A 23,907-nucleotide genomic window follows, 5' to 3' on the forward strand; every position below is an offset into this window, starting at 1 on the left:
GAAAGTGTTGTGGTCAGATGAGACCAAAATCGAGCTCTTTGGCATCAACTCAACTCGCTATGTTTGGAGGAGGAGGAATGCTGCCAATGACCCCAAGAACACCATCCCCACCGTCACACATGGAGGTGGAAACATTATGCTTTGGGGGTGTTTTTCTGCTAAGGGGACAGGACAACTTCACCGCATCAAAGGGACGATGGACGGGGCCATGTACCGTCAAATCTTGGTTGAGAACCTCCTTCCCTCAGCCAGGGCATTAAAAATGGGTCGTGGATGGGTATTCCAGCATGACAAAGACCCAAAACACACGGCCAAGGCATTAAAGGAGTGGCTCAAGAAGAAGCACATTAAGGTCCTGGAGTGGCCTAGCCAGTCTCCAGACCTTAATCCCATAGAAAATCTGTGGAGGGAGCTGAAGGTTTGAGTTGCCAAACGTCAGCCTCGAAACCTTAATGACTTGGAGAAGATCTGCAAAGAGGAGTGGGACAAAATCCCTCCTGAGATGTGTGCAAACCTGGTGGCCAACTACAAGAAATGTCTGACCTCTGTGATTGCCAACAAGGGTTTTGCCACCAAGTGCTAAGTCATGTTTTGCAGAGGGGTCAAATACTTATTTCCCTCATTAAAATGCAAATCAATTTATAACATTTTTGACATGCGTTTTTCTGGATTTTTTTGTTGTTATTCTGTCTCTCACTGTTCAAATAAACCTACCATTAAAATTATAGACTGATCATGTCTTTGTCAATGGGCAAATGTACAAAATCAGCAGGGGATCAAATACTTTTTTCCCTCACTGTATATTCCAAATCATTTCCAATCAATTGAATTTACCACAGGTGGACTCCAATCAAGTTGTAAAAACATCTCAAGGATGATCAATTGAAACAGGATGTACCTGAGCTCAAATCCAAGGCTCATAGCAAAGGGTCTGAATACCTATGTAAATAAGGTATTTCTATTTGTTGTTGTTTTTTTAACTTGTTTTCGCTTTGTCATTATGTGGTATTGTGTGTAGATTGATGAGGGGAAAAATTATGTTATCCATTTTAGAATAAGGCTGTAATGTAACAAAATGTGGAAAAAGTCAAGGGGTCTGAATACTTTCCGAATGTACTGTAAATCTGAATCTGCAGACTGGACAGGAACATCCCAGCAGGGCAATAAAGTAGCATATGGCTGGAAAATATATTTAGTTTTGTCTAGAATTTTTTTTTTTTAATTACAGAGATGGGGTTGATTGTCCTCTTCAATTTATTTTCATGTATTCTTAAAATATATATATGTTTTACTCCCACTGCAATGGTCTGTATGGTATTAATTATGACAGAAAGAAGTAGTGCACTTTCCTCTCTAGCTTCCAAAATAGACAACACCCCCAGTCAGTGAATTAGAGGTATAAAGAGCATCTGTTCAATTCAGTTATGTGGATATGATCAAAGACTCCTACACTAGTACCGAAGATAGTTCATCTATGTCGTTTACAGTGGAAGCAAATGAAGCATAGTGGGCGGAACAAGCAAGTAGGTAGTGCGCGTGTGCACAAACTCGACATTGCACTCCTAAACAACGCAATTTTTGAAAACTTTGGCAAAGCGTCTATAAAACAGTGCACTGTGTTTGTAACAGATTTAAGTTTTGGGAACAGAAAATGTATTGAGATCAGAAGTTTCATCGATGAGAAAATTATCTAAACGTAGGCACAGTTTCACCTAGTTCCATCCTCTCCCACTACCCGCGACTGGACTTCCTCTCACTACCATATTTGGTGGTGAGAAAACGTTCTAAACGGATGCTTCAGCTTTATAGCCCCTGTGATGTGTCTGGGTTATCCCTTCTGTCTGTGCTAGTAGGATACAGGAAGAGCTACAAATTATAACAATGGAAAATACAGTACACAGAAACAGGAGGGGAGGAGCGTAGGGTAAGGACATGAACCACATTTCGCTTTATCTGATTGGACGGTCTTGACGAAAAGGGCGGTTCTTCTACAGATTCAATGGGAAGTGAAAGCCTCAATGTCAACGAAGCTTGTATCAGCTGTTTCACACTGTTCTCAACATCCACTGATAAAAACATCGCGACGGAGAGAGATAGTCGTCTGCCACCAAACCATATGAAGATTGAAGCTTTTTGCAGATAGGAACTCAAGGGCAGCGTCAACGTTTTCAGGTAGCGAGTTTAAGGTACTTTGTTTTGTAAATAACACAATGTGTTCTGCTGCCTATATTTGGAGCGCATATATATAGCTCACCATTGCCTAACAAGATGCAAAATTAACTTGTCGATTAGGATGGATACTGATAAACACCGTATTTACACTGCCATCATCATCATCGTGGCACCTGTTGTTTACCAACTGCGAGTGTTGAATTACATATTGAATTAAATACTTTGCCATAATTGATAGATTCAAGGCCTAACGTTGTTTAGGCTACTGTATGTGGAGGCCAACTGTATGCTGAAATTGGATGGTATGCATATTGCGTGCATGGAATTCTAGGTCTTTTTTTAATTAAACAATAGTGTGTAACTGCAGCCCCAATTCGGGGCGTTCCTGCATGTGCCCTCGAGCATCCCATTGGTTACTGCATATGAACGCCCGCTCCGGCCTGCCTTCTGTGTACCCGTAGTCCTCCTTAGGACTAGTTAACACAGTGTCCTTCGCTCATGCCTACAGAACCCCTGCCTTCATTAACAGAACAGCAGGAAAACAGTGCCCATATAGCTAGCAACTGTTGTCGCCCCCGCGTTTTATTGTGGGGTTTATCAACAGTTTGCAACCAACTTTATACTGCATTACCGCCACCTACTGTAATGGAGCTCCCCCAGCCTCCCGCCTATGTACCGGAGTCATAGCTTAAAAATGGACCAATAGAAGTATATAGAGGGGTTTCTGCAGATGCAGGAATGCCCACATGCAGGAACGCCCTGAATTGCGGGCTGCAGTTGCACCCTTCTCTTTTTAAACGGGTGATTTAGGAAAAGTCAACATCCCCTCTCCCGCCCTCTCTCTTCACAGGAAATATGAACTCCCTAACAGGCAGGAGTGTGTCGCTTGGCAGACGCATGACAGCGGGCGCTATGAGGGTCCTCGCGGGCGCAACGGGCCACCCTGACACCGTGGCCCGTGCGACCTGCCTCGAGGCAGTCAGAGTGTGTCACTCTGGCTCGAGCCGAAAGGGCAGCGTCAACACCAAGAAGCGCGGCTATGACATCACCAGAAACCCCCACCTGAACAAGGTAAAACCCTAGACCTCTACAGACAGTCCAGTGCCATCAGATGAAAAGCCACTGCTCTCGTTTAGAAAATCTAGATTATAGGTTGCTTTACAAAGGGTAAAGATGCACCGTACACTAAACAGGTGATCTTCTAAGGCAGCACAGGTGTCACAAAGTTAAAGTGTGTGTGGCTAGTTGATGCATAGTATCTCTGATATGTGCACTATCTAGAATAAGATGTGTAGGAGTTTAGTGAGGGAGAGTGTTCTGTTCATGTGCAATATGCCACGTGTGTGCGTCAGAGAGCCAGGGTACAGTATTTGTTTATATTAATGGTCCGTACCCAGGTTAAAAATACATGCTGTTGAGAAGTCATAGTTAAAGGGATACTTCCCCAGTGTCAGATGAACTCGTGGATACCATTTTTATGTCTGTCTCCAGTATGAAGGAAGTTGGAGGTAGTTTTGCGGACCAATGCTAACTAGCGTTCGTGCAATGACTGGAAGTCTATGGGTATAGTCATTGCGCAAAAGCTAGTTAGCATTGGCTCGCAAAACTACCTGTAGATATCAGGCCAATCAAAGTTCCCATTCAAAGTTCCCATTGATAAGAGAGCTTTAGGTTAAGGGGGTGTCTAGTGTGGCTGTCTGGTGTGGGACGTCGTAGTAACATAGACATAAAGGGTGAAGAGTGAAATGCTAGTATGGTTCAGGTTCTGATTCTGATATTGTTTGCCCCTTCAGATGTAGGTTCAATTGGGCCCTGGGATCTCTATAGCCCGGTCCAAAATGGGCCATGTGACACACACCTCTTCAGGTTATTCTAGGTCATTGTGTTGAAGCCAATGAGACTAAACTGGACAGGAAGTGTCCATTGTTAAAACTGCTATTCTGCACTTTCTATGTGAGCAAAACATGATTTAAAAAACACTCAAAGCACCTGATGGCCTTTTTAGACTGCCTGTTTTGTACACCAGACGTTTTCATATTATAGGGCATAGGTCTATATGTTAATGTTAATCAGAACATGTGTTTTTAGCCTGCTCTTTGCATTACCCACCTCTCTCTCCATCTACTTATCTATCTATCTATCTATCTATGAAGGTGTAATTGCCGTGACTACATTTTTACATTTTACATTTTAGTCATTTAGCAGACGCTCTTATCCAGAGCGACTTAGTTAGTGAGTGCCTACATTTTCATACTAGTCAGCTGTGCTTCCTTAATGGGTTTACTTTAGGGCCTCCTTAACTGCTCTCTATCTCACAGGGTTACTTTAACTCTGTTAATCTGTGTGTGTGTATGTGTGTCAGATTGATATATAAGTGTGCGAATAATGTATTTCCATCTTGTGGTTGAATTACTTATGTGTTTGTTTGCACTTAATTTCATTTTTTGTGAATTTAAGTTGTAGAAAGGGACCAATATATGACCTTTCATCCTCTAGGCTACTGTTCCAAAGTCTGCTCTCAATTATGATCATTAATCTCTAACACAGTCCCATTCACCCCTCAGCGTATTGAAGGATTTGCCAAGGATATATTACTGGACATTTTATATCACCAGTTATCAAACAATTTTAACAATCACACCATCAAACAGTTCTTAGATTCCTGAAACAATGCACTCAAGTTCAAATTCCCCACTAAAATTAGGTTCCATAGCAGATACCCATAGACTTCCAGTCATTGCACTAACACTAGTTAGCATTGGCTTGTGAAACTACCTCTAACTTCCTTCATACTGGACACAGACACATAAAAATGGTATCCACGAGTTCATCTGACTCTGGGGAAAATCCCCTTTAACATCACATAGTAGGAGAGAGTAGCAATTTATCCGCCATTGAAATCCTTGGGCAGGCCATCTAAGCATTTTTTCAGGGCACCTAAATCCAAACAGTGTAAAAAAACAAACACATATAATGTATGTAGAAAAGATTATGGACAAGAAAGTATTCACACCCCTTGACTTTTTCCACATGTTGTTGTGTTACAGTCTGAATGTAAACTTGATTTAAATTGATATTTTGTGTCACTGGCCTACACACAATACCCCATCATGTCAAGGTGAAATTGTGTTTTTAAAGCCTAAATAAGTTCAGGAGTAAAAATGTGCATAACAAGTCACATAATAAGTTGCATGGACTCACTCTGTGTGCAATAATAGTGTTTAACATGGTGACGTTATTAATTACAATTGGGATGGTGTAGCAATACACCCATTCCCTACAAAGATACAGGTGTCCTTCCTCGGTTGCCGGAGAGTTAGGAAAGCACTCAGGGGATTTCAGTATGAGGCCAATGGTGACTTTAAAACAGTTACATGGCTGTGATAGGAGAAAACTGAGGATGGATCAACAACATTTTAGTTACTCTACAATACTAACCTTAATGACAGAGTGAAAAGAAGGAAACTTGTACAGAATACAAATATTCAAAACCATGCATCATGTTTGCAAAAAGGCACTAAAGTAATACTGTAAAACATGTGGCAAAGGAATTACCTTTTTGTCCTGAATACAAAGTGTTTGGGGCAAATTCAATACAACACATTACTGAGTACCACTCTCCATATTGGCTGCATCATGTTATGGGTATGCTTGTAATCGTTAAGGACTGGGGATTTTTTCAGGATGAAAAAATAAACGGAATGGAGCTAAGCACAGGCAATATCCTAGAGGAAAACCTGGTTCAGTCTGCTTTCCACCAGACACTGGGAGATGAATTCACCTTTCAGCAGGACAGTAACCAAAAAACGACACTGGAGTTGCTTACCAAGAAGACAGTGAATGTTCCTGAGTTAAAATGGTTGTCTAGCAATGATCAGCAACCAATTTGACAGAGCTTGAAGAATTTTGAAAAGAATAATGTGCAAATGTTGCACAATCCATGTGTGGAAACCAGTTAGAGACTTACCCAGAAAGACTCACAGCTGTAATCACTGCCAAAGGTGCTTCTACAAAGTATTCGCTCAGGGGTGTGAATACTTATGCAAATGAGATAGCATTTACATTAAATTAGCAAAAATATCTAAAAACATATTTTCACTTTGTCATTATGGGGTATTGTGTGTAGATGTGTGAGAATTTTTTAAATATTTAATCCATTTTGAATTCAGGCTGTAACACAAAAGAAATGTGGAATAATTCAAGGGGTATGAATACTTTCTGAAGGCACTGTATATATTTTTTCATAATATAATCTTTGAGTACTAACAATTACCAAAATAAAAGCTAGACAGTCAGGGTGAATTGAAAATTCCAAGAAGAACACGGAATTAGCCATGGCAAAATGCATGGAATTGCAGGAAATTAACTTTAAAACTGCAAAATTTTCTTTCAGCTCCATGTGAAAATGTGTAGAATTGCAGCAAATCTGCTTTAAAACGGCAAAACAATTCTCTGAACTTTTTTTATTTTTGTATTAATTAATTAATTTATAGGGGACAATGCACATTAATCAACATCAATATTACAATAATGCAACATCCATGTAAATGTGCCGGGGTTAGCCAAAAGCTAATTTACACCCGTGGTCCCAGGGCAGGTAAGGGCAATTACACAGCCACAATACAAATACTCACTAAAACAATACAAAATACAAATATATTACATCCAATAATATATCATTCTAACAACAATTTATTCGTAATAAAAACACTATCATCAACTGTTGTCTTTACATATGAGGAACCACAGATAATTCATGTGTACAGGTTTGGATAGATTTGATCCATGTTTTCAATTTAAATTTAAAAGTACAATAATCAGTGCAGGTTCTCAAGTCCCTAGGCATTGCATTCCAGTATATTGTAGCTCTAACAGAGAAGGCCAATTTGATCGAATTTACTGTGTCGAAAAGGGACAATGCAATCCCCTCTAGTTACTTCCCTTGCTATCCTGGAGGTGCTTTCCTTGAGCATGATATGCCGGCATAGGGGTGGAGGGGCAAGACCATGCAGATCTTAAAGACTTAATTTCATGGAGAAATTAGTAGAATTGTACAAAATTGGCTTCAAAATTCTACGATTTCTCTACACCGCCAAGATGGGGACCTCTAAAATGTTCTCTTAAATTCAGCCTCACCAACATTGCAACGCCCCCTGCCACGCCCACCACCTAAGTCCCTTTTTGATCCAGAAAACCCCCGGAGATTGTCACTGTGATTAACATATTAGCCGTTTATTATTAATGGACCAAACCCCAGGTGCAAGTGTCACATTAGACTATCACAACTTGACATAGTGACACTACAATAGTGGTACATTTACAGTAGCAAGTTCCTGAAAACGTTTAAAAATGCGATTTATTTCCATGACGCACCTCTTGCTTTCAGAATAATTATTTCCATTGAAGAAAGAAAGAAGAGGTAGAGTGAGTGTGTGAGAAAGAGGGAACGCCAGAATACTGACATGACAGAGTAGTGGCACTAACCACAACCAGACCACAAAGTCGGGGTCCGGTCAGCCCACTGAGCAACTATATGAATTTCCCTTCATGCAATGACCTAATTAAAGGAATGCTCAAGACATGATCAGAACCACAACACAGCTAACGATCTAAAGCTTCTCTATTGAAGACAATAATTGTAAAGGCCTGATAACTGGGTGTTTATGTGAACCAGAGCTAGCTAGATCAATGCTAGCTAGACCAATGCTACAACATTGGATGGTGTCTGTGACACAGAGCGATCGTTGACCCTTATGTTGGATGTGTGCTCCTCCAATCTTCTGCAGGGCATGGCCTTCACCCTGCAGGAGCGCCTGCAGCTGGGCATCCACGGCCTGCTGCCCCCCGTCTACCTCTCCCAGGACGTCCAGGTGCTCCGCATCATGAAGAGCTACGAGGGCCGCAACCCCCTTGACAAGTGAGCACACACACTCTGATACAAATAAAACACACACACAACACACATAGTCTATGATGGCTAAAAATACACAGAAATACAGTAGCTTTCCTCCCTCTCTTATCACTTACTGCTCTCTGTTTCACCTTGTCCTACATCTCCTTCTGCTCTCTCTCTCCTCTCTCTCTCTCTCCATTTCCAACTCTCTCAATCTCTCACCATTTCTCTCTCTCTGTCTCTCTCTCTCTCTTCCTCTATCTCTCTCTCTCTCAGGTACATCTTGCTGATGACTCTGCAGGACAGGAATGAGAAGTTATTTTACCGCCTGCTGACGTCTGATGTAGAGGAGTTCATGCCCATCGTCTATACCCCCACTGTAGGGCTGGCCTGCCAACAGTATGGACTGGCCTTCAGGAGACCACGGTAGGCATGAAACGCACGCACACACACACGCACACACAGTGAATTGTTGTGTGATGATAGTGGCTCAGTGGTTCTGAAGTGTTAGCATGTATCCCACAGAGGTCTCTTCATCACCATCCATGATAAAGGCCACATTGCCACCATGCTCAACTCCTGGCCTGAGGAGAACATCAAGGTAAGGAGTACCTAACACACACACTTTACTCCGTGGTACAGGATGTTGACATAAGGATGTAAACAGCATAAGGCTCCCATAGGTGGAGACTACAAGTTTCACCATGTGAACCAAACCATGTGTGTGTATCCCCAGGCCATTGTGGTGACGGACGGAGAGCGTATCCTGGGTCTGGGCGACCTGGGCAGCTACGGCATGGGCATCCCCGTGGGTAAACTGGCCCTGTACACGGCCTGCGGAGGAGTGCCACCCCAGCAGTGTCTGCCAGTTCTGCTGGACGTAGGCACCGACAACCAGGTACTTCTACCGGGACACTCCATCAGGAAACACCCAGGCCTGATGGACCTCCGTAGGCCAATATCATGGTCCTTATCATTTGATCCAGCCATATAGAAGAAAAAAAGTATCTTACCTATGCTAAATGACTTAAATGTAAATGAACTAAATATGCTGCTGGAAGTTGTATGGCAGTGAGATCTAAGTAGGCTCAAGGTAAGAATACAATAATTTAGGGATTCACCAAGATTGCATAACAGTGTTGTTCAATTCCAAATGGACCCCTAGCCCCTCCCCCCTATCCCCTCCTGTAGCTCTGAAGGGGTTGGACAGGTGCTAGATGTTGATTTGGAATTCAGGGCTCCACTATCACTTAGTTACTTCCCTTATTTCCTAGAGGCCCTCGTCATAGAGCTTGAGGGTGACATTTTATCTTTGATCAGGCACTCCTGGAAGACCCCCTGTACATCGGCCTGAAGCACAAGAGGATCAGAGGAAAGGAGTACGATGACCTCATCGATGAGTTCATGCAGGCAGTTACTGACAAGTGGGTAGTGTGTGTGTGTGTGTGTGTGTGTGTGTGTGTGTGTGTGTGTGTGTGTGTGTAATTTGACCATCAGACCGACTGTTCACTGCTCCACGCTGCAGGTACGGAATGAACTGTCTGATCCAGTTTGAGGACTTTGCCAACTCCAACGCCTTCCGCCTCCTCAACAAATACCGCAACCACTACTGCACCTTCAACGACGACATCCAAGGTAACTCTCTCTCTTTCTCTTTGTCCCTGTAGAAAATCTACTCGCACTCCATACCCCCTATTTGCTATATGGATTACTGATGCCCTCCTGTGGTCTTAGTCAGAAACACATTATAGAGTTTTGTGTACTGTTGAAAGATGGATGTGCCAAACCATTCTGACTTCTGAACGCAACTGTAAAAACCCATCCCTTGTGTTTCTCACCCTCTCCCTTCTTTCTCCTGTGCTTGTCTCTTTCTCTCCCTGTCTCATTCACTCTCTCCCTCTCCCAGGCACAGCCTCAGTAGCAGTAGCTGGGGTCTTGGCTGCTCTGAAGATGACCAAGAACAAACTGTCAGACCACACCTTTGTGTTCCAGGGGGCAGGGGAGGTAAGAGGACAAACGTGCTGATCTGTGTTAATTATAAACTCCAAAACTTGTTAACGTTTGGAAACCTCACTCTCTTGAATCAAGCCTTGAAAGATAACACAAGCATGCAGATGAAATGGCTTGATAATCATCATGTTGCATGGCAGTGATTGGGTAGATTGCTTGGTAGCAGGATGCATCATGTCTTGGAAAAAGTACCCAATTTGTCATACTTGAGTAAAAGTAAAGATACCTTAATAGAAAATGACTCAAGTAAAAGTGAAAGTCACCCAGTAACATACTACTTGAGTAAAAGTGTTTGGTTTTAAATATACTTAAGTATCAAAAGTAAATGGAATTGCTTAAATATACTAAAGTATCAAAAGTATAAGTTATTCAAGGTCCTTATATTAAGCGGACCAGACGGCATCATTTTATTTTTGTATTTTATTTACGGATAGCCAGGGGCACACTCCGACATAATTTACAAACAAAGCATGTGTGTTTAGTGAGTCCGCCAGATCAGAGGCAGTAGGGATGACCAGGGATGTTCTCTTGATAAGTGCGTGAATATGACCATTTTCATGTCCTGCTAAGTATTCAAAATGTAATAAGTACTTTTGGGTATCAGGGAAAATGTATGGAGTAAAAAGTATGTTTTTTTCTTTAGGAATGTAGTGAAGTAAAAGTTGTAAAAAATAGAAATAGTGAAGTACAGATACCCCCAAAACTACTTAAGTAGTACTTTAAAGTATTTTTATTTAAGGACTTTACCACTGCTTTTTTTTACCCAGGCTGCACTGGGCATCGCCCACCTGCTAATCATGGCCATGGCGAAGGAGGGCGTGTCAGCCACGGAAGCCGCAAAGAAGATCTGGATGGTCGACTCCAGGGGCCTCATCGTCAAGGTAACGGCAATACCATAATATCATAGATAACCTCCTAATACACTTGAATAGCTTCAAAACGCTGATCTGATCAGCCTTCTCCTGAGCTGTCCACCAAGACATGGGTCGTGTTCAGTAGGATGCAATGTTACAGAACTTTCAGATAGAAATATCATGTAGATCAGTTATGCTGCACTGTCATGTAGAATAGGGAATAATGTCAGTCAGTTCTATGGGCAACGTTCAGAACGCTACCCCCTCCTGAACTGGATCCAGTTGTATGTCAGACTGACGTTTCCATGGTGTGACCCACAGGGCAGAGGAAACCTGAACCATGAGAAGGAGGAGTTTGCCCACGACCACGCCCATATCAAGACCCTGGAGGAGGTGGTGCACACCGTCAAGCCCACTGCCATCATCGGTCAGTCACCATGATCACTTATTGGCTAACCTGTGTAAATAGGGCTCATCTGTCATGGACTCTAGGCACAAAACTTCTTCAGAATGTTTCTTTAGAAATGGACCAGAAATGGACACTGGACAGATAATCAACATTGCAGAGCATCTCAGGAAGATATGCTTGTTTTGTTCTCACACTCAGTACTCTTTCCTATGTGCAGGAGTGGCGGCCATCGGAGGGGCTTTTACTGAGAATATCATCAAGGACATGGCGTCCTTCAACGAGAGGCCCATCATCTTCGCCCTGAGCAACCCCACCAGCAAGGCAGAGTGCACCGCCGAGCAGTGCTACCAACTAACCGAGGTACTGAAACTCTGACCCTAACCTAGAGAATAGACATTCACTTACTGTTCCCTTGTTTGAGTGCCAATCAATGTGCGCTTACTAAATATGCTTGCTGTCATAGAAATAGAATGATCTGAAATAGAATGAATGCTCTCTCTCTTTGCCTCTTTTGCTCCCTCTCTCACTTTCTGTCTCGCTCGCTCCCTCTCTCCCAGGGGCGGGGCATCTTTGCGAGTGGCAGCCCCTTTAATAAGGTGACCCTGGCTGACGGGCGCTCCTTCATCCCCGGCCAGGGGAACAACGCCTACGTGTTCCCTGGCGTGGCGTTGGGGGTCATCGCCTGCGGGGTGCGCCAAATCTCTGACGACATCTTCCTCACCACAGCCGAGGTAACTGTTTGTCTTTTAATTTGACATTTTCAAATAAAGACATAAAACATTCGTAAAACATTTCAACTAAAGACATACAAACATTCCCAAACAGTAGAGGTAAAGGGTGCGTGTAATACTTATCAATCCAATTATCTAATACTATTGTTGAAGTTGAATAATATAATATTAGTTTCAATTTCAACATTTTCTGATCCACTTGTAAAATTGAAACAGTTTCTATTTCTAATTTTTCTACCCTGTAAAAATTAAATGTTGATATTATTTTTCTAATTTACCTTGTGTCGTTTGAAAAATGAAAGTAGAAATATTGGTGCGGTTGGAAAACTGGGTGATTTCTAAATACGTGGTTAAAGTGTGCAGGGAGACACATCCAAAATGCTAAATGAATGAGAGGCGAGGTTTGGCGCACATGCACGTATAACCGGCGTCACTGTGCACACACACACACCAATTTCCCCCTGGCAACTTCAGACTATTGGCATACACTCTAGTAAAACGGCCATGATGCGTTATTAGCACAACCAAATGAAGAAACTCTCTTGTCACTGACTGCGAAGAGACCTACGTCTGAGTCCCTGTCAGTCTGCCCTCCGAATTCACTGCAACGTTCTGCTGCGTAGCCTAGACGAACAGCTAGGCCTAAATTATGAAAGGGATGTTCAGAATAGGGGGAGGGAACAAAACATCTGTGCATAATTGCAAATAATGACCTTATCAATGGTGCTTAACTAACAGTAATTCCCCCTTATGGCAACTATCCTTTTAACGACTGTAGGTTAATTATCTTGGGATCCTGGAGACCAGGAGCTATGAGTGTGTATGTGTCCCATGTCGAGCTGCCCTCCAAATTTGCTACAACATCGCTATTTTGCAGCCCATACTAAACCTACAACGGCCCACTAGATTGAGGACCCATAACATGTAGGATAACAGTAGGTTACAGTGGGCAAGTGAAAGTAAATTAGACTAGCATATCGGCATTATAGGCCTATCCAACGGCTGCGGGAGGAGTGAAGCAGGGATTTTACGGAAACGTGTCTGTGGGAGGAAAGGCAACTCAAGGACCACACCTGCAAAGTAGCAAATAGGCACTCTTTCAATATACTGTGCGTATTCAGACCCCTTCCCTTTTTCCATATTTTGTTACATTACAGCCTTTTTCTAAAATGGATTAGATTACATTTTTTCCTCATCAATCTACACACAATACTCCATAATGACAAAGCGAAAACAGGTTTTTAGATTTTTTTGCAAGTCTATTAAAAATATTAAACATAAATACCTTATTTACATAAGTATTCACACCCTTTGCTATGAGACTCAAAATTGAGCTCAGGTGCATCCTGTTTCCATTGATCATCCTTGAGATGTTTCTACAACTTGATTGGAGTCCACCTGTGGTAAATTCAATTGATTGGACATGATTGGGAAAGGCACAGACCTGTCTATATAAGGACCCACAGTTGACAGTGCATGTCAGAGCAAAAAACAAGACATGAGGTTGAAGGAATTGACCAAGATGCTCCGAGACAGGATTGCGTCGAGGTACAGATCTGGGGAAGGGTACCAAAAAATGTCTGCAGCATTGAAGGTTCACAAGAACACAGTGGCCTCTATCATTCTTAAATGGAAGAAGTGTGGAACCACCAAGACTCTTCCTAGAGCTGGCCGCCCAGCCAAACTGAGCAATCGGGGAAGAAGGGCCTTGGTCAGGGAGGTGACCAAGAACCCGATGGTCACTCTGACAGAGCTCCAGAGTTCCTCTGTGGAGATGGGAGAACCTTCCAGAAGGACAACCATCTCTGCAGCACTCCACCAATCAGGCCTTTATGGTAGAGTGGCCAGACGGAAGCTACTCCTCAGTAAAAGGCACATGACAGCTTGCTTGGAGTTTGCCAAAAGGCACCTAAAGGACTCTCACCTAAAGATTCTCTGGTCTGATGAAACCAAGATTTAACTCTTTGGCCGGAATGCCAAGCATCACATCTGGAGGAAACCTGGCACCATCCCTACGGTGAAGCATGGTGGTGGCAGCATCATGCTGTGGGGATGTTCTTCCGTGACAGGGACTGGGAGACTAGTCAGGATCAAGGGAAAGATGAACGGAGTAAAGTAGAGCGCAATCCTTGATGAAAACCTGCTCCAGAGCGCTCAGGACCTCAGACTGGGGCAAAGGTTCACCTTACAACAGGACAAAGACCCTAAGCACACAGCCAAGACAAAGCAGGAGTGGCTTCGGGACAAGTCTCTGAATGTCCTTGAGTGGCCCAGCCAGAGCCCAGACTTGAACCCCATCGAACATCTCTGGAGAGACCTGAAAATAACTGTGCAGCGAAGCTCCCCATCCAATTTGACAGAGCTTGAGAGGATCTGCAGAGAAGAATGGGAGAAACTCCCCAAATACAGATGTGCTAAGCTTGTAGATGGGATATTTTATTTTTAATACATTTGCAAAAATGTCTTAACCTGTTTTTGCTTTGTCATTATGGGGTATTGTGTGTAGATTGATAAAAAATATATATACAGTGAGGGAAAAAAGTATTTGATCCCCTGCTGATTTTGTACGTTTGCCCACTGACAAAGAAATGATCAGTTTATAATTTTAATGGTAGGTTTATATGAACAGTGAGAGACAGAATGACAACAACAAAAATCCAGAAAAACGCATGTAAAAAATGTTATAAATTGATTTGCATTTTAATGAGGGAAATAAGTATTTGACCCCTCTGCAAAACATGACTTAGTACTTGGTGGCAAAACCCTTGTTGGCAATCACAGAGGTCAGACGTTTCTTGTAGTTGGCCACCAGGTTTGCACACATCTCAGGAGGGATTTTGTTCCACTCTTCTTTGCAGATCTTCTCCAAGTCATTAAGGTTTCGAGGCTGACGTTTGGCAACTCTAACCTTCAGCTCCCTCCACAGATTTTATGTGGGATTAAGGTCTGGAGACTGGCTAGGCCACTCCAGGACCTTAATGTGCTTCTTCTTGAGCCACTCCTTTGTTGCTTTGGCCGTGTGTTTTGGGTCATTGTCATGCTGGAATACCCATCCACGACCCATTTGCAATGCCCTGGCTGAGGGAAGGAGGTTCTCACCCAAGATTTGACGGTACATGGCCCCGTCCATCGTCCCTTTGATGCGGTGAAGTTGTCCTCTCCCCTTAGCAGAAAAACCCCCCCAAAGCATAATGTTTCCACCTCCATGTTTGACGGTGGGGATGGTGTTCTTGGGGTCATAGGCAGCATTCCTCCTCCTCCAAACACGGCGAGTTGAGTTGATACCAAAGAGCTCCATTTTGGTCTCATCTGACCACAACACTTTCACCCAGTTCTCCTCTGAATCATTCAGATGTTCATTGGCAAACTTCAGACGGGCATGTATATGTGCTTTCTTGAGCAGGGGGACCTTGCGGGCACTGCAGGATTTCAGTCCTTCACGGCGTAGTGTGTTACCAATTGTTTTCTTGGTGACTATGGTCTCAGCTGCCTTGAGATCATTGACAAGATCCTCCCGTGTAGTTCTGGGCTAATTCCTCACCGTTCTCATGATCATTGCAACTCCACGAGGTGAGATCTTGCATGGAGCCCCAGGCCGAGGGAGATTGACAGTTCTTTTGTGTTTCTTCCATTTGCGAATAATCGCACCAACTGTTGTCACCTTCTCACCAAGCTGCTTGGCGATGGTCTTGTAGCCCATTCCAGCCTTGTGTAGGTCTACAATCTTGTCCCTGACATCCTTGGAGAGCTCTTTGGTCTTGGCCATGGTGGAGAGTTTGGAATCTGATTGATTGATTGCTTCTGTGGACAGGTTACTTTTATACAGGTAACAAGCTGAGATTTGGAGCACTCCCATTAAGAGTGTGCTCCTAATCTCAGCTCGTTACCTGTATAAAAGTCACCTGGGAGCCAGAAATCTTTCTGATTGAGAGGGGGTCAAATACTTATTTCCCTCATTAAAATGCAAATCAATTTATAACATTTTTTTCTGGATTTTATTTGTTGTTATTCTGTCTCTCACTGTTGAAATAAACCTACCATTAAAATTATAGACTGATCATTTCTTTGTCTTCATCTAATCATTTTTAGAATAAAGCCGTAACGTAACAAAATGTGGAAAAAGTAAAGGGGCCTGAATACTTTCCGAATGCACTGTATTCATGGATGGATTCTCCCTTTCTTTAAATAATCATTGATCTAAATAAATACAGTGGGCTCCAAAAGTATTGGGACAGTGACACATTTGTTGTTGTTTTGGCTATGTACTTCAGGGCTTTGGATTTGAAGTGATATGATGGCTATGAGGTTAAAGTGCAGACTGTCAGCTTTATTTTAGGGGTATTTCATCCATATCGGGTGAACTGTTTAGAAATTACAGCACTTTTTGTACATAGTCACCCCATTTTAGGGAACCAAAAGTATTGGGACAAATTCACTTATGTGTATTACATTTGTCCAAAGTTTAGTATTTGGTCCCATATTCATAGCACACAATGACTACATCAAGCTTGTGACTACAAACTTGTTGGATGCATTTGCTGTTTGTTTTGGTTGCGTTTCAGATTATTTTGTGCCCAACAGAAATGAATGTAAATAATGTATTGTCATTTTGGAGTCACTTTTATTGTAAATAAGAATATAATGTTTCTAAACACTTCTACATTAATGTGGATGCTACCATGATTACGGATAATCCTGAATGAATCGTGAATAATGATGAATGAGAAAGTTAAAGGAATAAATATCATACCCCCCAAGAAAATGCTAACCTTCCCTGTTATTGTAATGGTGAGAAGTTAGCGTGTCTTGGGGGCATGATATGTGTCTAACTTTCTCACTCATCATTATTCACGATTCATTCAGGATTATCCATAATCATGGTAGCATCCACATTATTGTAGAAGTGTTTAGAAACAGTCTGCACTTTAACCTCAGTCATTGTATCATTTCAAATCCAAAGTGCTGGAGTATATAGCCCTTATTTCTTTACTCCTCTTTTTCATTTCCTGTTTCTCTCTCTCTCTCTCAGGCGATAGCTGACATGGTAACAGAGGAGCACCTGGCTGAGGGAAGACTCTACCCTCCACTCAACAGCATCAGAGAGGTGTCCTTTAAGATCGCTGTCAAGGTTAGAGACTGACACCACCCCACAAACCATCAATACCAGTATTACATTCCCACATCCACACAGATGTGTTACTGCAGAGAAAGACACTTTCTCCATGTCAATACATCAGCGCTCTGTGTAACTATTTTATCTTTCTCTCTACCCATCTCTCAGGTGGTGGACTATGCGTACAGACACAACATCGCCTCCCTGTACCCGGAGCCCAAGGACAAGGAGGCGTTTGTGCTCTCCCATGTCTACAGCCCCAACTACGACTCCTTCGTCCAGGACACCTACAACTGGCCCCAGGACGCCATGAAAGTCCAGGACGTGTGAACTCCATCTCCTATCAGCCATCTCTCTTTCTATCCCCAACGTTCAATCCCTCTCAGTACAGCACAAGGGAGCTACACATATCAGACATGTGCAGCTGCCCTCCTCTCCAGATTTCGCATTATTTCAACAATCATCACTCAACGGTTGCGTTCCCCTGCTCAGACGTTGCATGCATCAACCAATGGTTGCGTTCCACGTCATCAACTGTGCCTTTGGGCACCAGATTGCTATAACATGTGGTTAACTCATACATAAAATACCTATCCAGCCGTTGTAAGATCTGGCATGTGTCAGCAACGCCTGGGCAGAGGAACGCGCCCAATGCCTTCTGCAGTTAGGTCATCAAGACGAGACGCCTTTAGACACTCCCCAGTGCCCAACGAAATGTAATACATAGGATGTACATCTGTAGATGACAAATGGTTAGCCAGCAAAAATATTATTTTTAAGGGGTATTTTTGAAGGCTCAGTCATTTGATGTCTCCCTTGACTTTTGTAATTGCTTTGTTTACCATATATATCTACAACAGTGTATCCATACAATCGAATTGCCAGGTTAGTGCCACAACGTTTCATGTATAACTTGAGGGAACCCTATCTGTTCTATACATTCTATTTCTATGTTTCTATATTCCATTACCTTGGAATAATTTATCTGTGATTGATACAGAATCTGGAGACAGACTGTAGACAGCACTATGTTATCCTATCACCAAACCCCTAATAACACACTCCGTTGAGCATGTGTGGACTAGCTTTAATAACTAATAGGCTAACATTGGGAAGAAATTGCATATTACGAAAGGTCTCTGTCATCTATTGTAGGGTGTATCTCAATAGTCTTACCTCGCTTCCTTCGCTTGGAAAAGTGGACAGGTGAATCCCATTAGTCATGCACCATATCACCTTTACCTGTCCATTTTTTTTAAATTAGTCTAGATAAAAGAGAGGAGACAAGAATAGGAGGAGACCCCCAGTTTTAGACTATTAAGATGGACCTCTTGTCCGGACATAAACACACAAACCCTCATAGTGCCTGCTTCTGTTTGACCTCCTGACCTCACAATGTAATATCCTGCAGATTATAGTCTTTAGTTGGAGGATTCTATCAGATAGTAGCAAAGAATTATATGTACAAGCCAGTTCACACGGCAGTACCTGCTGTATCATTGATTTTAAAGCATAACTCCAATATATAATTAATTGACAACTTCTTGCTCCCTGTTATCACTTCATACTTTAGGCTACACTCCTGCCAAAGCCTGGGTTAGAAGAAGGCCAGATAGTCAACCTATAGAATTTAGGATCTAAAATAGAACACTCCCTGTTCATCTTGTATTTTTCCTCTAGACTTTGTCACAGATTCTCTGTTGATGCGTGTCAGAGTTTTAATGAGATGCCTAGCTACATGTTTTTATCACTACCAGCAGGAACTGACTTTTACACTCTTATCCAGAGCAACTTACAGTAGTGAGTGCATACATTTCATACTTTTTTATTTATTTCTCCGTACTCGTCCCCTGTGGGAATTGAACCCACAACCCTGGCATTGCGAGCGCCATGCTCTACCAACTGAGCCACAAGGGACTTCAGGTTTGTGAGGTGCCCAATGTTTGTGTACAGAGGAAGCTTTAACAAGCACTAATGTACCGCTAGCCCATTCATAGACGCTAACTACCTTTAGTGTCTATTCATGAAGGTAACTTCTGGCTGGGGGAGTTTTGTTAAGAGCCCCGACGCTTGTTCTGAACGTTAACACGCATCGCTTATGGTATGATTTTGGGAACATAAGGAAAGTAGCTTTCATATCAGCAATTATTTTTCTGAAAACCAAACTTTAAATTGCTACACACCTTTTCTTGGGTTAGTGTTCCCACAGGGCCATATCTCCATGTTACAGCGCTTGTTTACAGAAGACCGAGGTGACCACCTGTGCTTATTAGCAATCTATCATGCTCGAACACCTGTGTAAGCATAACTGAAGAGGAAGTGTAGCGGAAGTGTAGTTTGTCGGCTGGAGGCATACAGCTGTATGGATGTCTGCAAACCTGCTACAGTAAGTTAATCTTTTTTATTTGAAAGATTATTTCTCGCTGATATGAAAGATAAGTTCCATATGTTTCAAAAACCGTATCACAACGATGATTATTGACGTTTCTAAACGTTAAAACAGAGCATTGATTATAGTTCACATGGTCTCACCGGTAAGCAGTGCTTATAGCTGAGAACCCTTGGGAGAAGGCAGAATGCCTTGTTAATGCCTTGGGTTCTCGAGAGCAAGTGTAGCGCCATAATGATTACATATGTGATTGACCCTTTGGGTATGCTTTTTTAAATAATGGAGGGGGTTGCATCTTTTTTTTGTGTTGTTTTTTTGTATAAAGTGTTGCCTGTTTCGGTTTAGGTGTTTTTGCCAAAGGTAATGACAGACATGGTAAATCTTATCTTTCCTTTTTCTCCAGAGAATATTATGCTCTGCTTAGGTGTGATGCACCACAGAAGGAATTCTATTTTGGGTTTTCAAGGAAGAATGTATGTTTTTGAAGGGAATAAAAAAGACTAAGTGAATATTGTTAACAAAACTATTGAGTGTTTTATTGATGATTAACACTGATTTAGCTGACTCATTGTCGTGTGTGTGTCATGTGATGGAGGGGGACAGGAAGCTGGTGACGTCTACACCATGAGGCGGGAGCTGCTGATGTAGCGTGTCTCCTTCCACATGTTGGTTTCTCCACTGTAGCTGGAACGTCTCTTAAACTGCAGACAGCGCTGCAGCTCCGAGCACTGGTCTATCAGCAGGCAACAGCCAGCCCTGAAACAAGAGGAACAACACTTTATATAGGCCTTATTCACTGAGAGACAGGAACAGGAAATAGAAGGGCAACACTTTACATTACATAGGCCATATTATTCCAGGATCACTTGAATAACCACGGCTAAGGGCTGTTCTTATGCACGACGCAACACAGAGTGCCTGGATATAGCCCTTAGCCGTGGTATATTGGCGATATACCACAAACCCCCAAGGTGCTTTATTGCTATTATTAACTGGTTACCAACGTAATTAGAGCAGTAAAAATAAATGTTTTGTCATACCCATGGTAAATCACTGCTGTCAGCCAATCAGCATTCAGGGCTTGAACCACCCAGTTTATAATACACATTATATTGCATATATGGATTATAAGGACTGCGCAATATAATGTGTGTATCATCCTAGGGGAGGGAAACAATCATTGGTGCTGCTCTCCATCAATCATAACCATTCTTTAGTACATTGCTATGTCATTAATCTTCAAACCCAGAACCAGATCTTGCGTGTGCTGGCCATCTACTCGATTTGGTTCTGGGTTCTGATGTACACAGGTACGTTCTGCTGAGCATGGTGCTTGCACAGAAAACACGACTCCTACAGGACACACAACAGCAGTAATGTAACAAGCTTTCCCAGGGATCAGTAACGTATTTCGGTAACAGCTGTGCCAGATTACTCTCTCACTCTTCTAGCTCACCTGTTGGACACTGTGGTCCTCGCAGAGTTGATGTCCCTCTACCTGCTCCTCTCTCTCATCCACATATTTTCTCAGAGTGCCCTCTAGTGGTGGTAGGAACACTGTCGACCTAGAACAGGTAGTATGTTTATTTTACGCACTTTGTTTAGTTCCAATGGTCACATTAGGCCAGTGTTTCCCCAACTCCAGTCCTCGAGTAGCCCCAACAGCACACATTTTTGTTGTAGACCCAGACAAACATACCTGATCCAACTTGTCAACAAATCATCAACAAAAATGTGTGCTGTTGGGGGTACTCGAGGACAATTCTGATCTTTTACCACTAATTGGTCTTTTGACTAATTAAATCAGATTTTTGGCTAATAATTGGGCAAAAGATCAGAATTGGGCTGCCATAGTGCCAGGAGTTTTTCCTGATCAGGTCACGTGAGCACCTGTCCACAGGTATGGTTGGGGTCGAGATCTCCAGCTCCGCTATGAGGCAGATTCCACTGACTTTGGCCGGCTGGAGGGTCTGGCGGGTGTTGAGACGCCGAGAATTCTGGGTATCTGTGGCACAGGTGGAGGATGCATAATGCATTATGAAATACAGTTCAACAGTCAGTACTACATAATATAGACCACAGTGAAGGCTGCTGAGGGGATGACGGCTCTAATAATGGCTGGAACGGAGCAAATGGAATGGCATTAAACACATGGAAACCATGTGTTTGATGTATTTGATACCGTTACACTAATTCCATTCCAGCCATTACCACGAGCCCGTCCTCCCCAAATAAGGTGCCACCAACCTCCTTTGAATGACCAGGGATGGGCAACTTCAATGGGGGTTGGGGCCACAAAAAATCTGAACTCATCATGAGGGACCACAGTGGCTTGTGGGTCTGCATACCCAAATCCATACCCACCTTGCAAACAAAACATTTTAGCGGCCCCCCTCTTGACAGCGTTTTTTATTTATTTTTAGTTCATTTCCTGCAATTCTACACATTTTGCCATGGGGCAGAGAGAAGATTTTGCAATTTTATAACTAATTTCATGCAATTCTATTCATTTTGATATGGGGCGGAGAGAAAAATTTGCAGTTTCACTGAAATGTTAGCTGTTTTTAATATGTTATCTGAGTAGAGAGTGACTAACAAAATCAATGGGGGCCCACGGTCAGCAATTCGACCATAATTACCACAAGTTTACTAATTTACCAATCTAAAAATGTTTAGCTGACATGGGCTAGTTGAGTGATTGTCAGTGACTGACATAACAAGACAACTGCTGATGCACAACCAAATGTTGAAATTGCACCCTGTGTATTTTCTACTATTCTCAACATTAAGTTGACTGAGCTCAAAAAAATAAAAAATAAAGAACAAAAAAAGATCAGCGGGCCTATGGGCCGCCAGTTGCCCATCCCTGATATAGACTGTACAATGTAGAAAAGCACAACTTTTACTAAAGTGGGACCCACTTGGTCATCGTCTCGTCTGCAAGGCCTTTTTCAAGACAATTCTCATTATACTATTCTCATAATGGACACAAATACAGAAACAAATACTGTATCTACAAAGTTCTTGTGCAAAAAATCTATCGCTTCAGCAACTGTTTGAAGCCATTCAATGGTCCTGATGAATGCAGTCCGTCCCCCTCAGTTACAGTGGGGAAAAAAAGTATTTAGTCAGCCACCAATTGTGCAAGTTCTCCCACTTAAAAAGATGAGAGAGGCCTGTAATTTTCATCATAGGTACACGTCAACTATGACAGACAAATTGAGGAGAAAAATTCCAGAAAATCACATTGTAGGATTTTTAATGAATTGATTTGCAAATTATGGTGGAAAATAAGTATTTGGTCACCTACAAACAAGCAAGATTTCTGGCTCTCACAGACCTGTAACTTCTTCTTTAAGAGGCTCCTCTGTCCTCCACTCGTTACCTGTATTAATGGCACCTGTTTGAACTTGTTATCAGTATAAAAGACACCTGTCCACAACCTCAAACAGTCACACTCCAAACTCCACTATGGCCAAGACCAAAGAGCTGTCAAAGGACACCAGAAACAAAATTGTAGACCTGCACCAGGCTGGGAAGACTGAATCTGCAATAGGTAAGCAGCTTGGTTTGAAGAAATCAACTGTGGGAGCAATTATTAGGAAATGGAAGACATACAAGACCACTGATAATCTCCCTCGATCTGGGGCTCCACGCAAGATCTCACCCCGTGGGGTCAAAATGGTCACAAGAACGGTGAGCAAAAATCCCAGAACCACATGGGGGGACCTAGTGAATGACCTGCAGTGAGCTGGGACCAAAGTAACAAAGCCTACCATCAGTAACACACTACGCCGCCAGGGACTCAAATCCTGCAGTGCAAGATGTGTCCCCCTGCTTAAGCCAGTATATGTCCAGGCCCGTCTGAAGTTTGCTAGAGTGCATTTGGATGATCCAGAAGAGGATTGGGAGAATGTCATATGGTCAGATGAAACCAAAATAGAACTTTTTGGTAAAAACTCAACTCGTCGTGTTTGGAGGACAAAGAATGTTGACTTGCATCCAAAGAACACCATACCTACTGTGAAGCATGGGGGTGGAAACATTATGCTTTGGGGCTGTTTTTCTGCAAAGGGACCAGGACGACTGATCCGTGTAAAGGAAAGAATGAATGGGGCCATGTATCGTGAGATTTTGAGTGAAAACCTCCTTCCATCAGCAAGGGCATTGAAGATGAAACGTGGCTGGGTCTTTCAGCATGACAATGATCCCAAACACACCGCCCGGGCAACGAAGGAGTGGCTTCGTAAGAAGCATTTCAAGGTCCTGGAGTGGCCTAGCCAGTCTCCAGATCTCAACCCCATAGAAAATCTTTGGAGGGAGTTGAAAGTCCGTG

General features: G+C 42.7%; 1 protein-coding gene, 1 long non-coding RNA gene and 1 other non-coding gene across 4 annotated transcripts; 1 reads left to right on the forward strand and 2 right to left on the reverse strand.

The window, feature by feature from the left end:
* Positions 1–1,860: 1,860 nt before the first annotated feature.
* me3 (malic enzyme 3, NADP(+)-dependent, mitochondrial) lies at positions 1,861–20,080 on the forward strand. 2 transcript variants are annotated; one of them, XM_041867990.2, is made up of 15 exons: positions 1,861–2,186; positions 3,023–3,243; positions 7,959–8,089; positions 8,342–8,491; positions 8,591–8,666; positions 8,802–8,963; positions 9,386–9,489; positions 9,591–9,700; positions 9,972–10,069; positions 10,843–10,956; positions 11,251–11,356; positions 11,556–11,698; positions 11,896–12,069; positions 17,099–17,197; positions 17,351–20,080. In XM_041867990.2, exons 2-15 carry the CDS (start codon positions 3,028–3,030, stop codon positions 17,510–17,512), a joined length of 1,845 nt encoding a protein of 614 aa, XP_041723924.2. In that variant the 5' UTR covers positions 1,861–2,186; positions 3,023–3,027; the 3' UTR covers positions 17,513–20,080. The 2 variants fall into 2 exon arrangements, with proteins under 2 accessions (XP_041723924.2, XP_041723915.2); XM_041867981.2 differs by having other exon boundaries at positions 1,861–2,172.
* trnaa-cgc lies at positions 19,027–19,100 on the reverse strand. Its single transcript has one exon. It is a non-coding gene; the product is annotated as a tRNA-Ala (tRNA).
* Positions 20,081–20,088: 8 nt separating the features above from the next.
* Positions 20,089–21,579, reverse strand: LOC121554416. Its single transcript, XR_005997690.2, has 3 exons — positions 21,462–21,579; positions 21,028–21,136; positions 20,089–20,327 (listed from the first exon to the last, which is right to left on the reverse strand). It is a non-coding gene; the product is annotated as an uncharacterized LOC121554416 (long non-coding RNA).
* Between the last annotated feature and the right edge of the window lie 2,328 nt (positions 21,580–23,907).

Source organism: Coregonus clupeaformis, chromosome 4 (genome assembly GCF_020615455.1).
Source record: "Coregonus clupeaformis isolate EN_2021a chromosome 4, ASM2061545v1, whole genome shotgun sequence".
Classification (NCBI taxonomy): Eukaryota; Metazoa; Chordata; class Actinopteri; order Salmoniformes; family Salmonidae; genus Coregonus; species Coregonus clupeaformis.

Coding starts and splice junctions, on each gene's coding strand:
- me3 (XM_041867990.2), top strand. CDS start 3,028: ATGAACTCCCTAACAGGCAGGAGTGTGTCGCTTGGCAGACGCATGACA. Junction 11,699..11,895: donor AGTGCTACCAACTAACCGAG/GTACTGAAACTC, acceptor CCTCTCTCCCAG/GGGCGGGGCATCTTTGCGAG. Junction 12,070..17,098: donor TCTTCCTCACCACAGCCGAG/GTAACTGTTTGT, acceptor TCTCTCTCTCAG/GCGATAGCTGACATGGTAAC.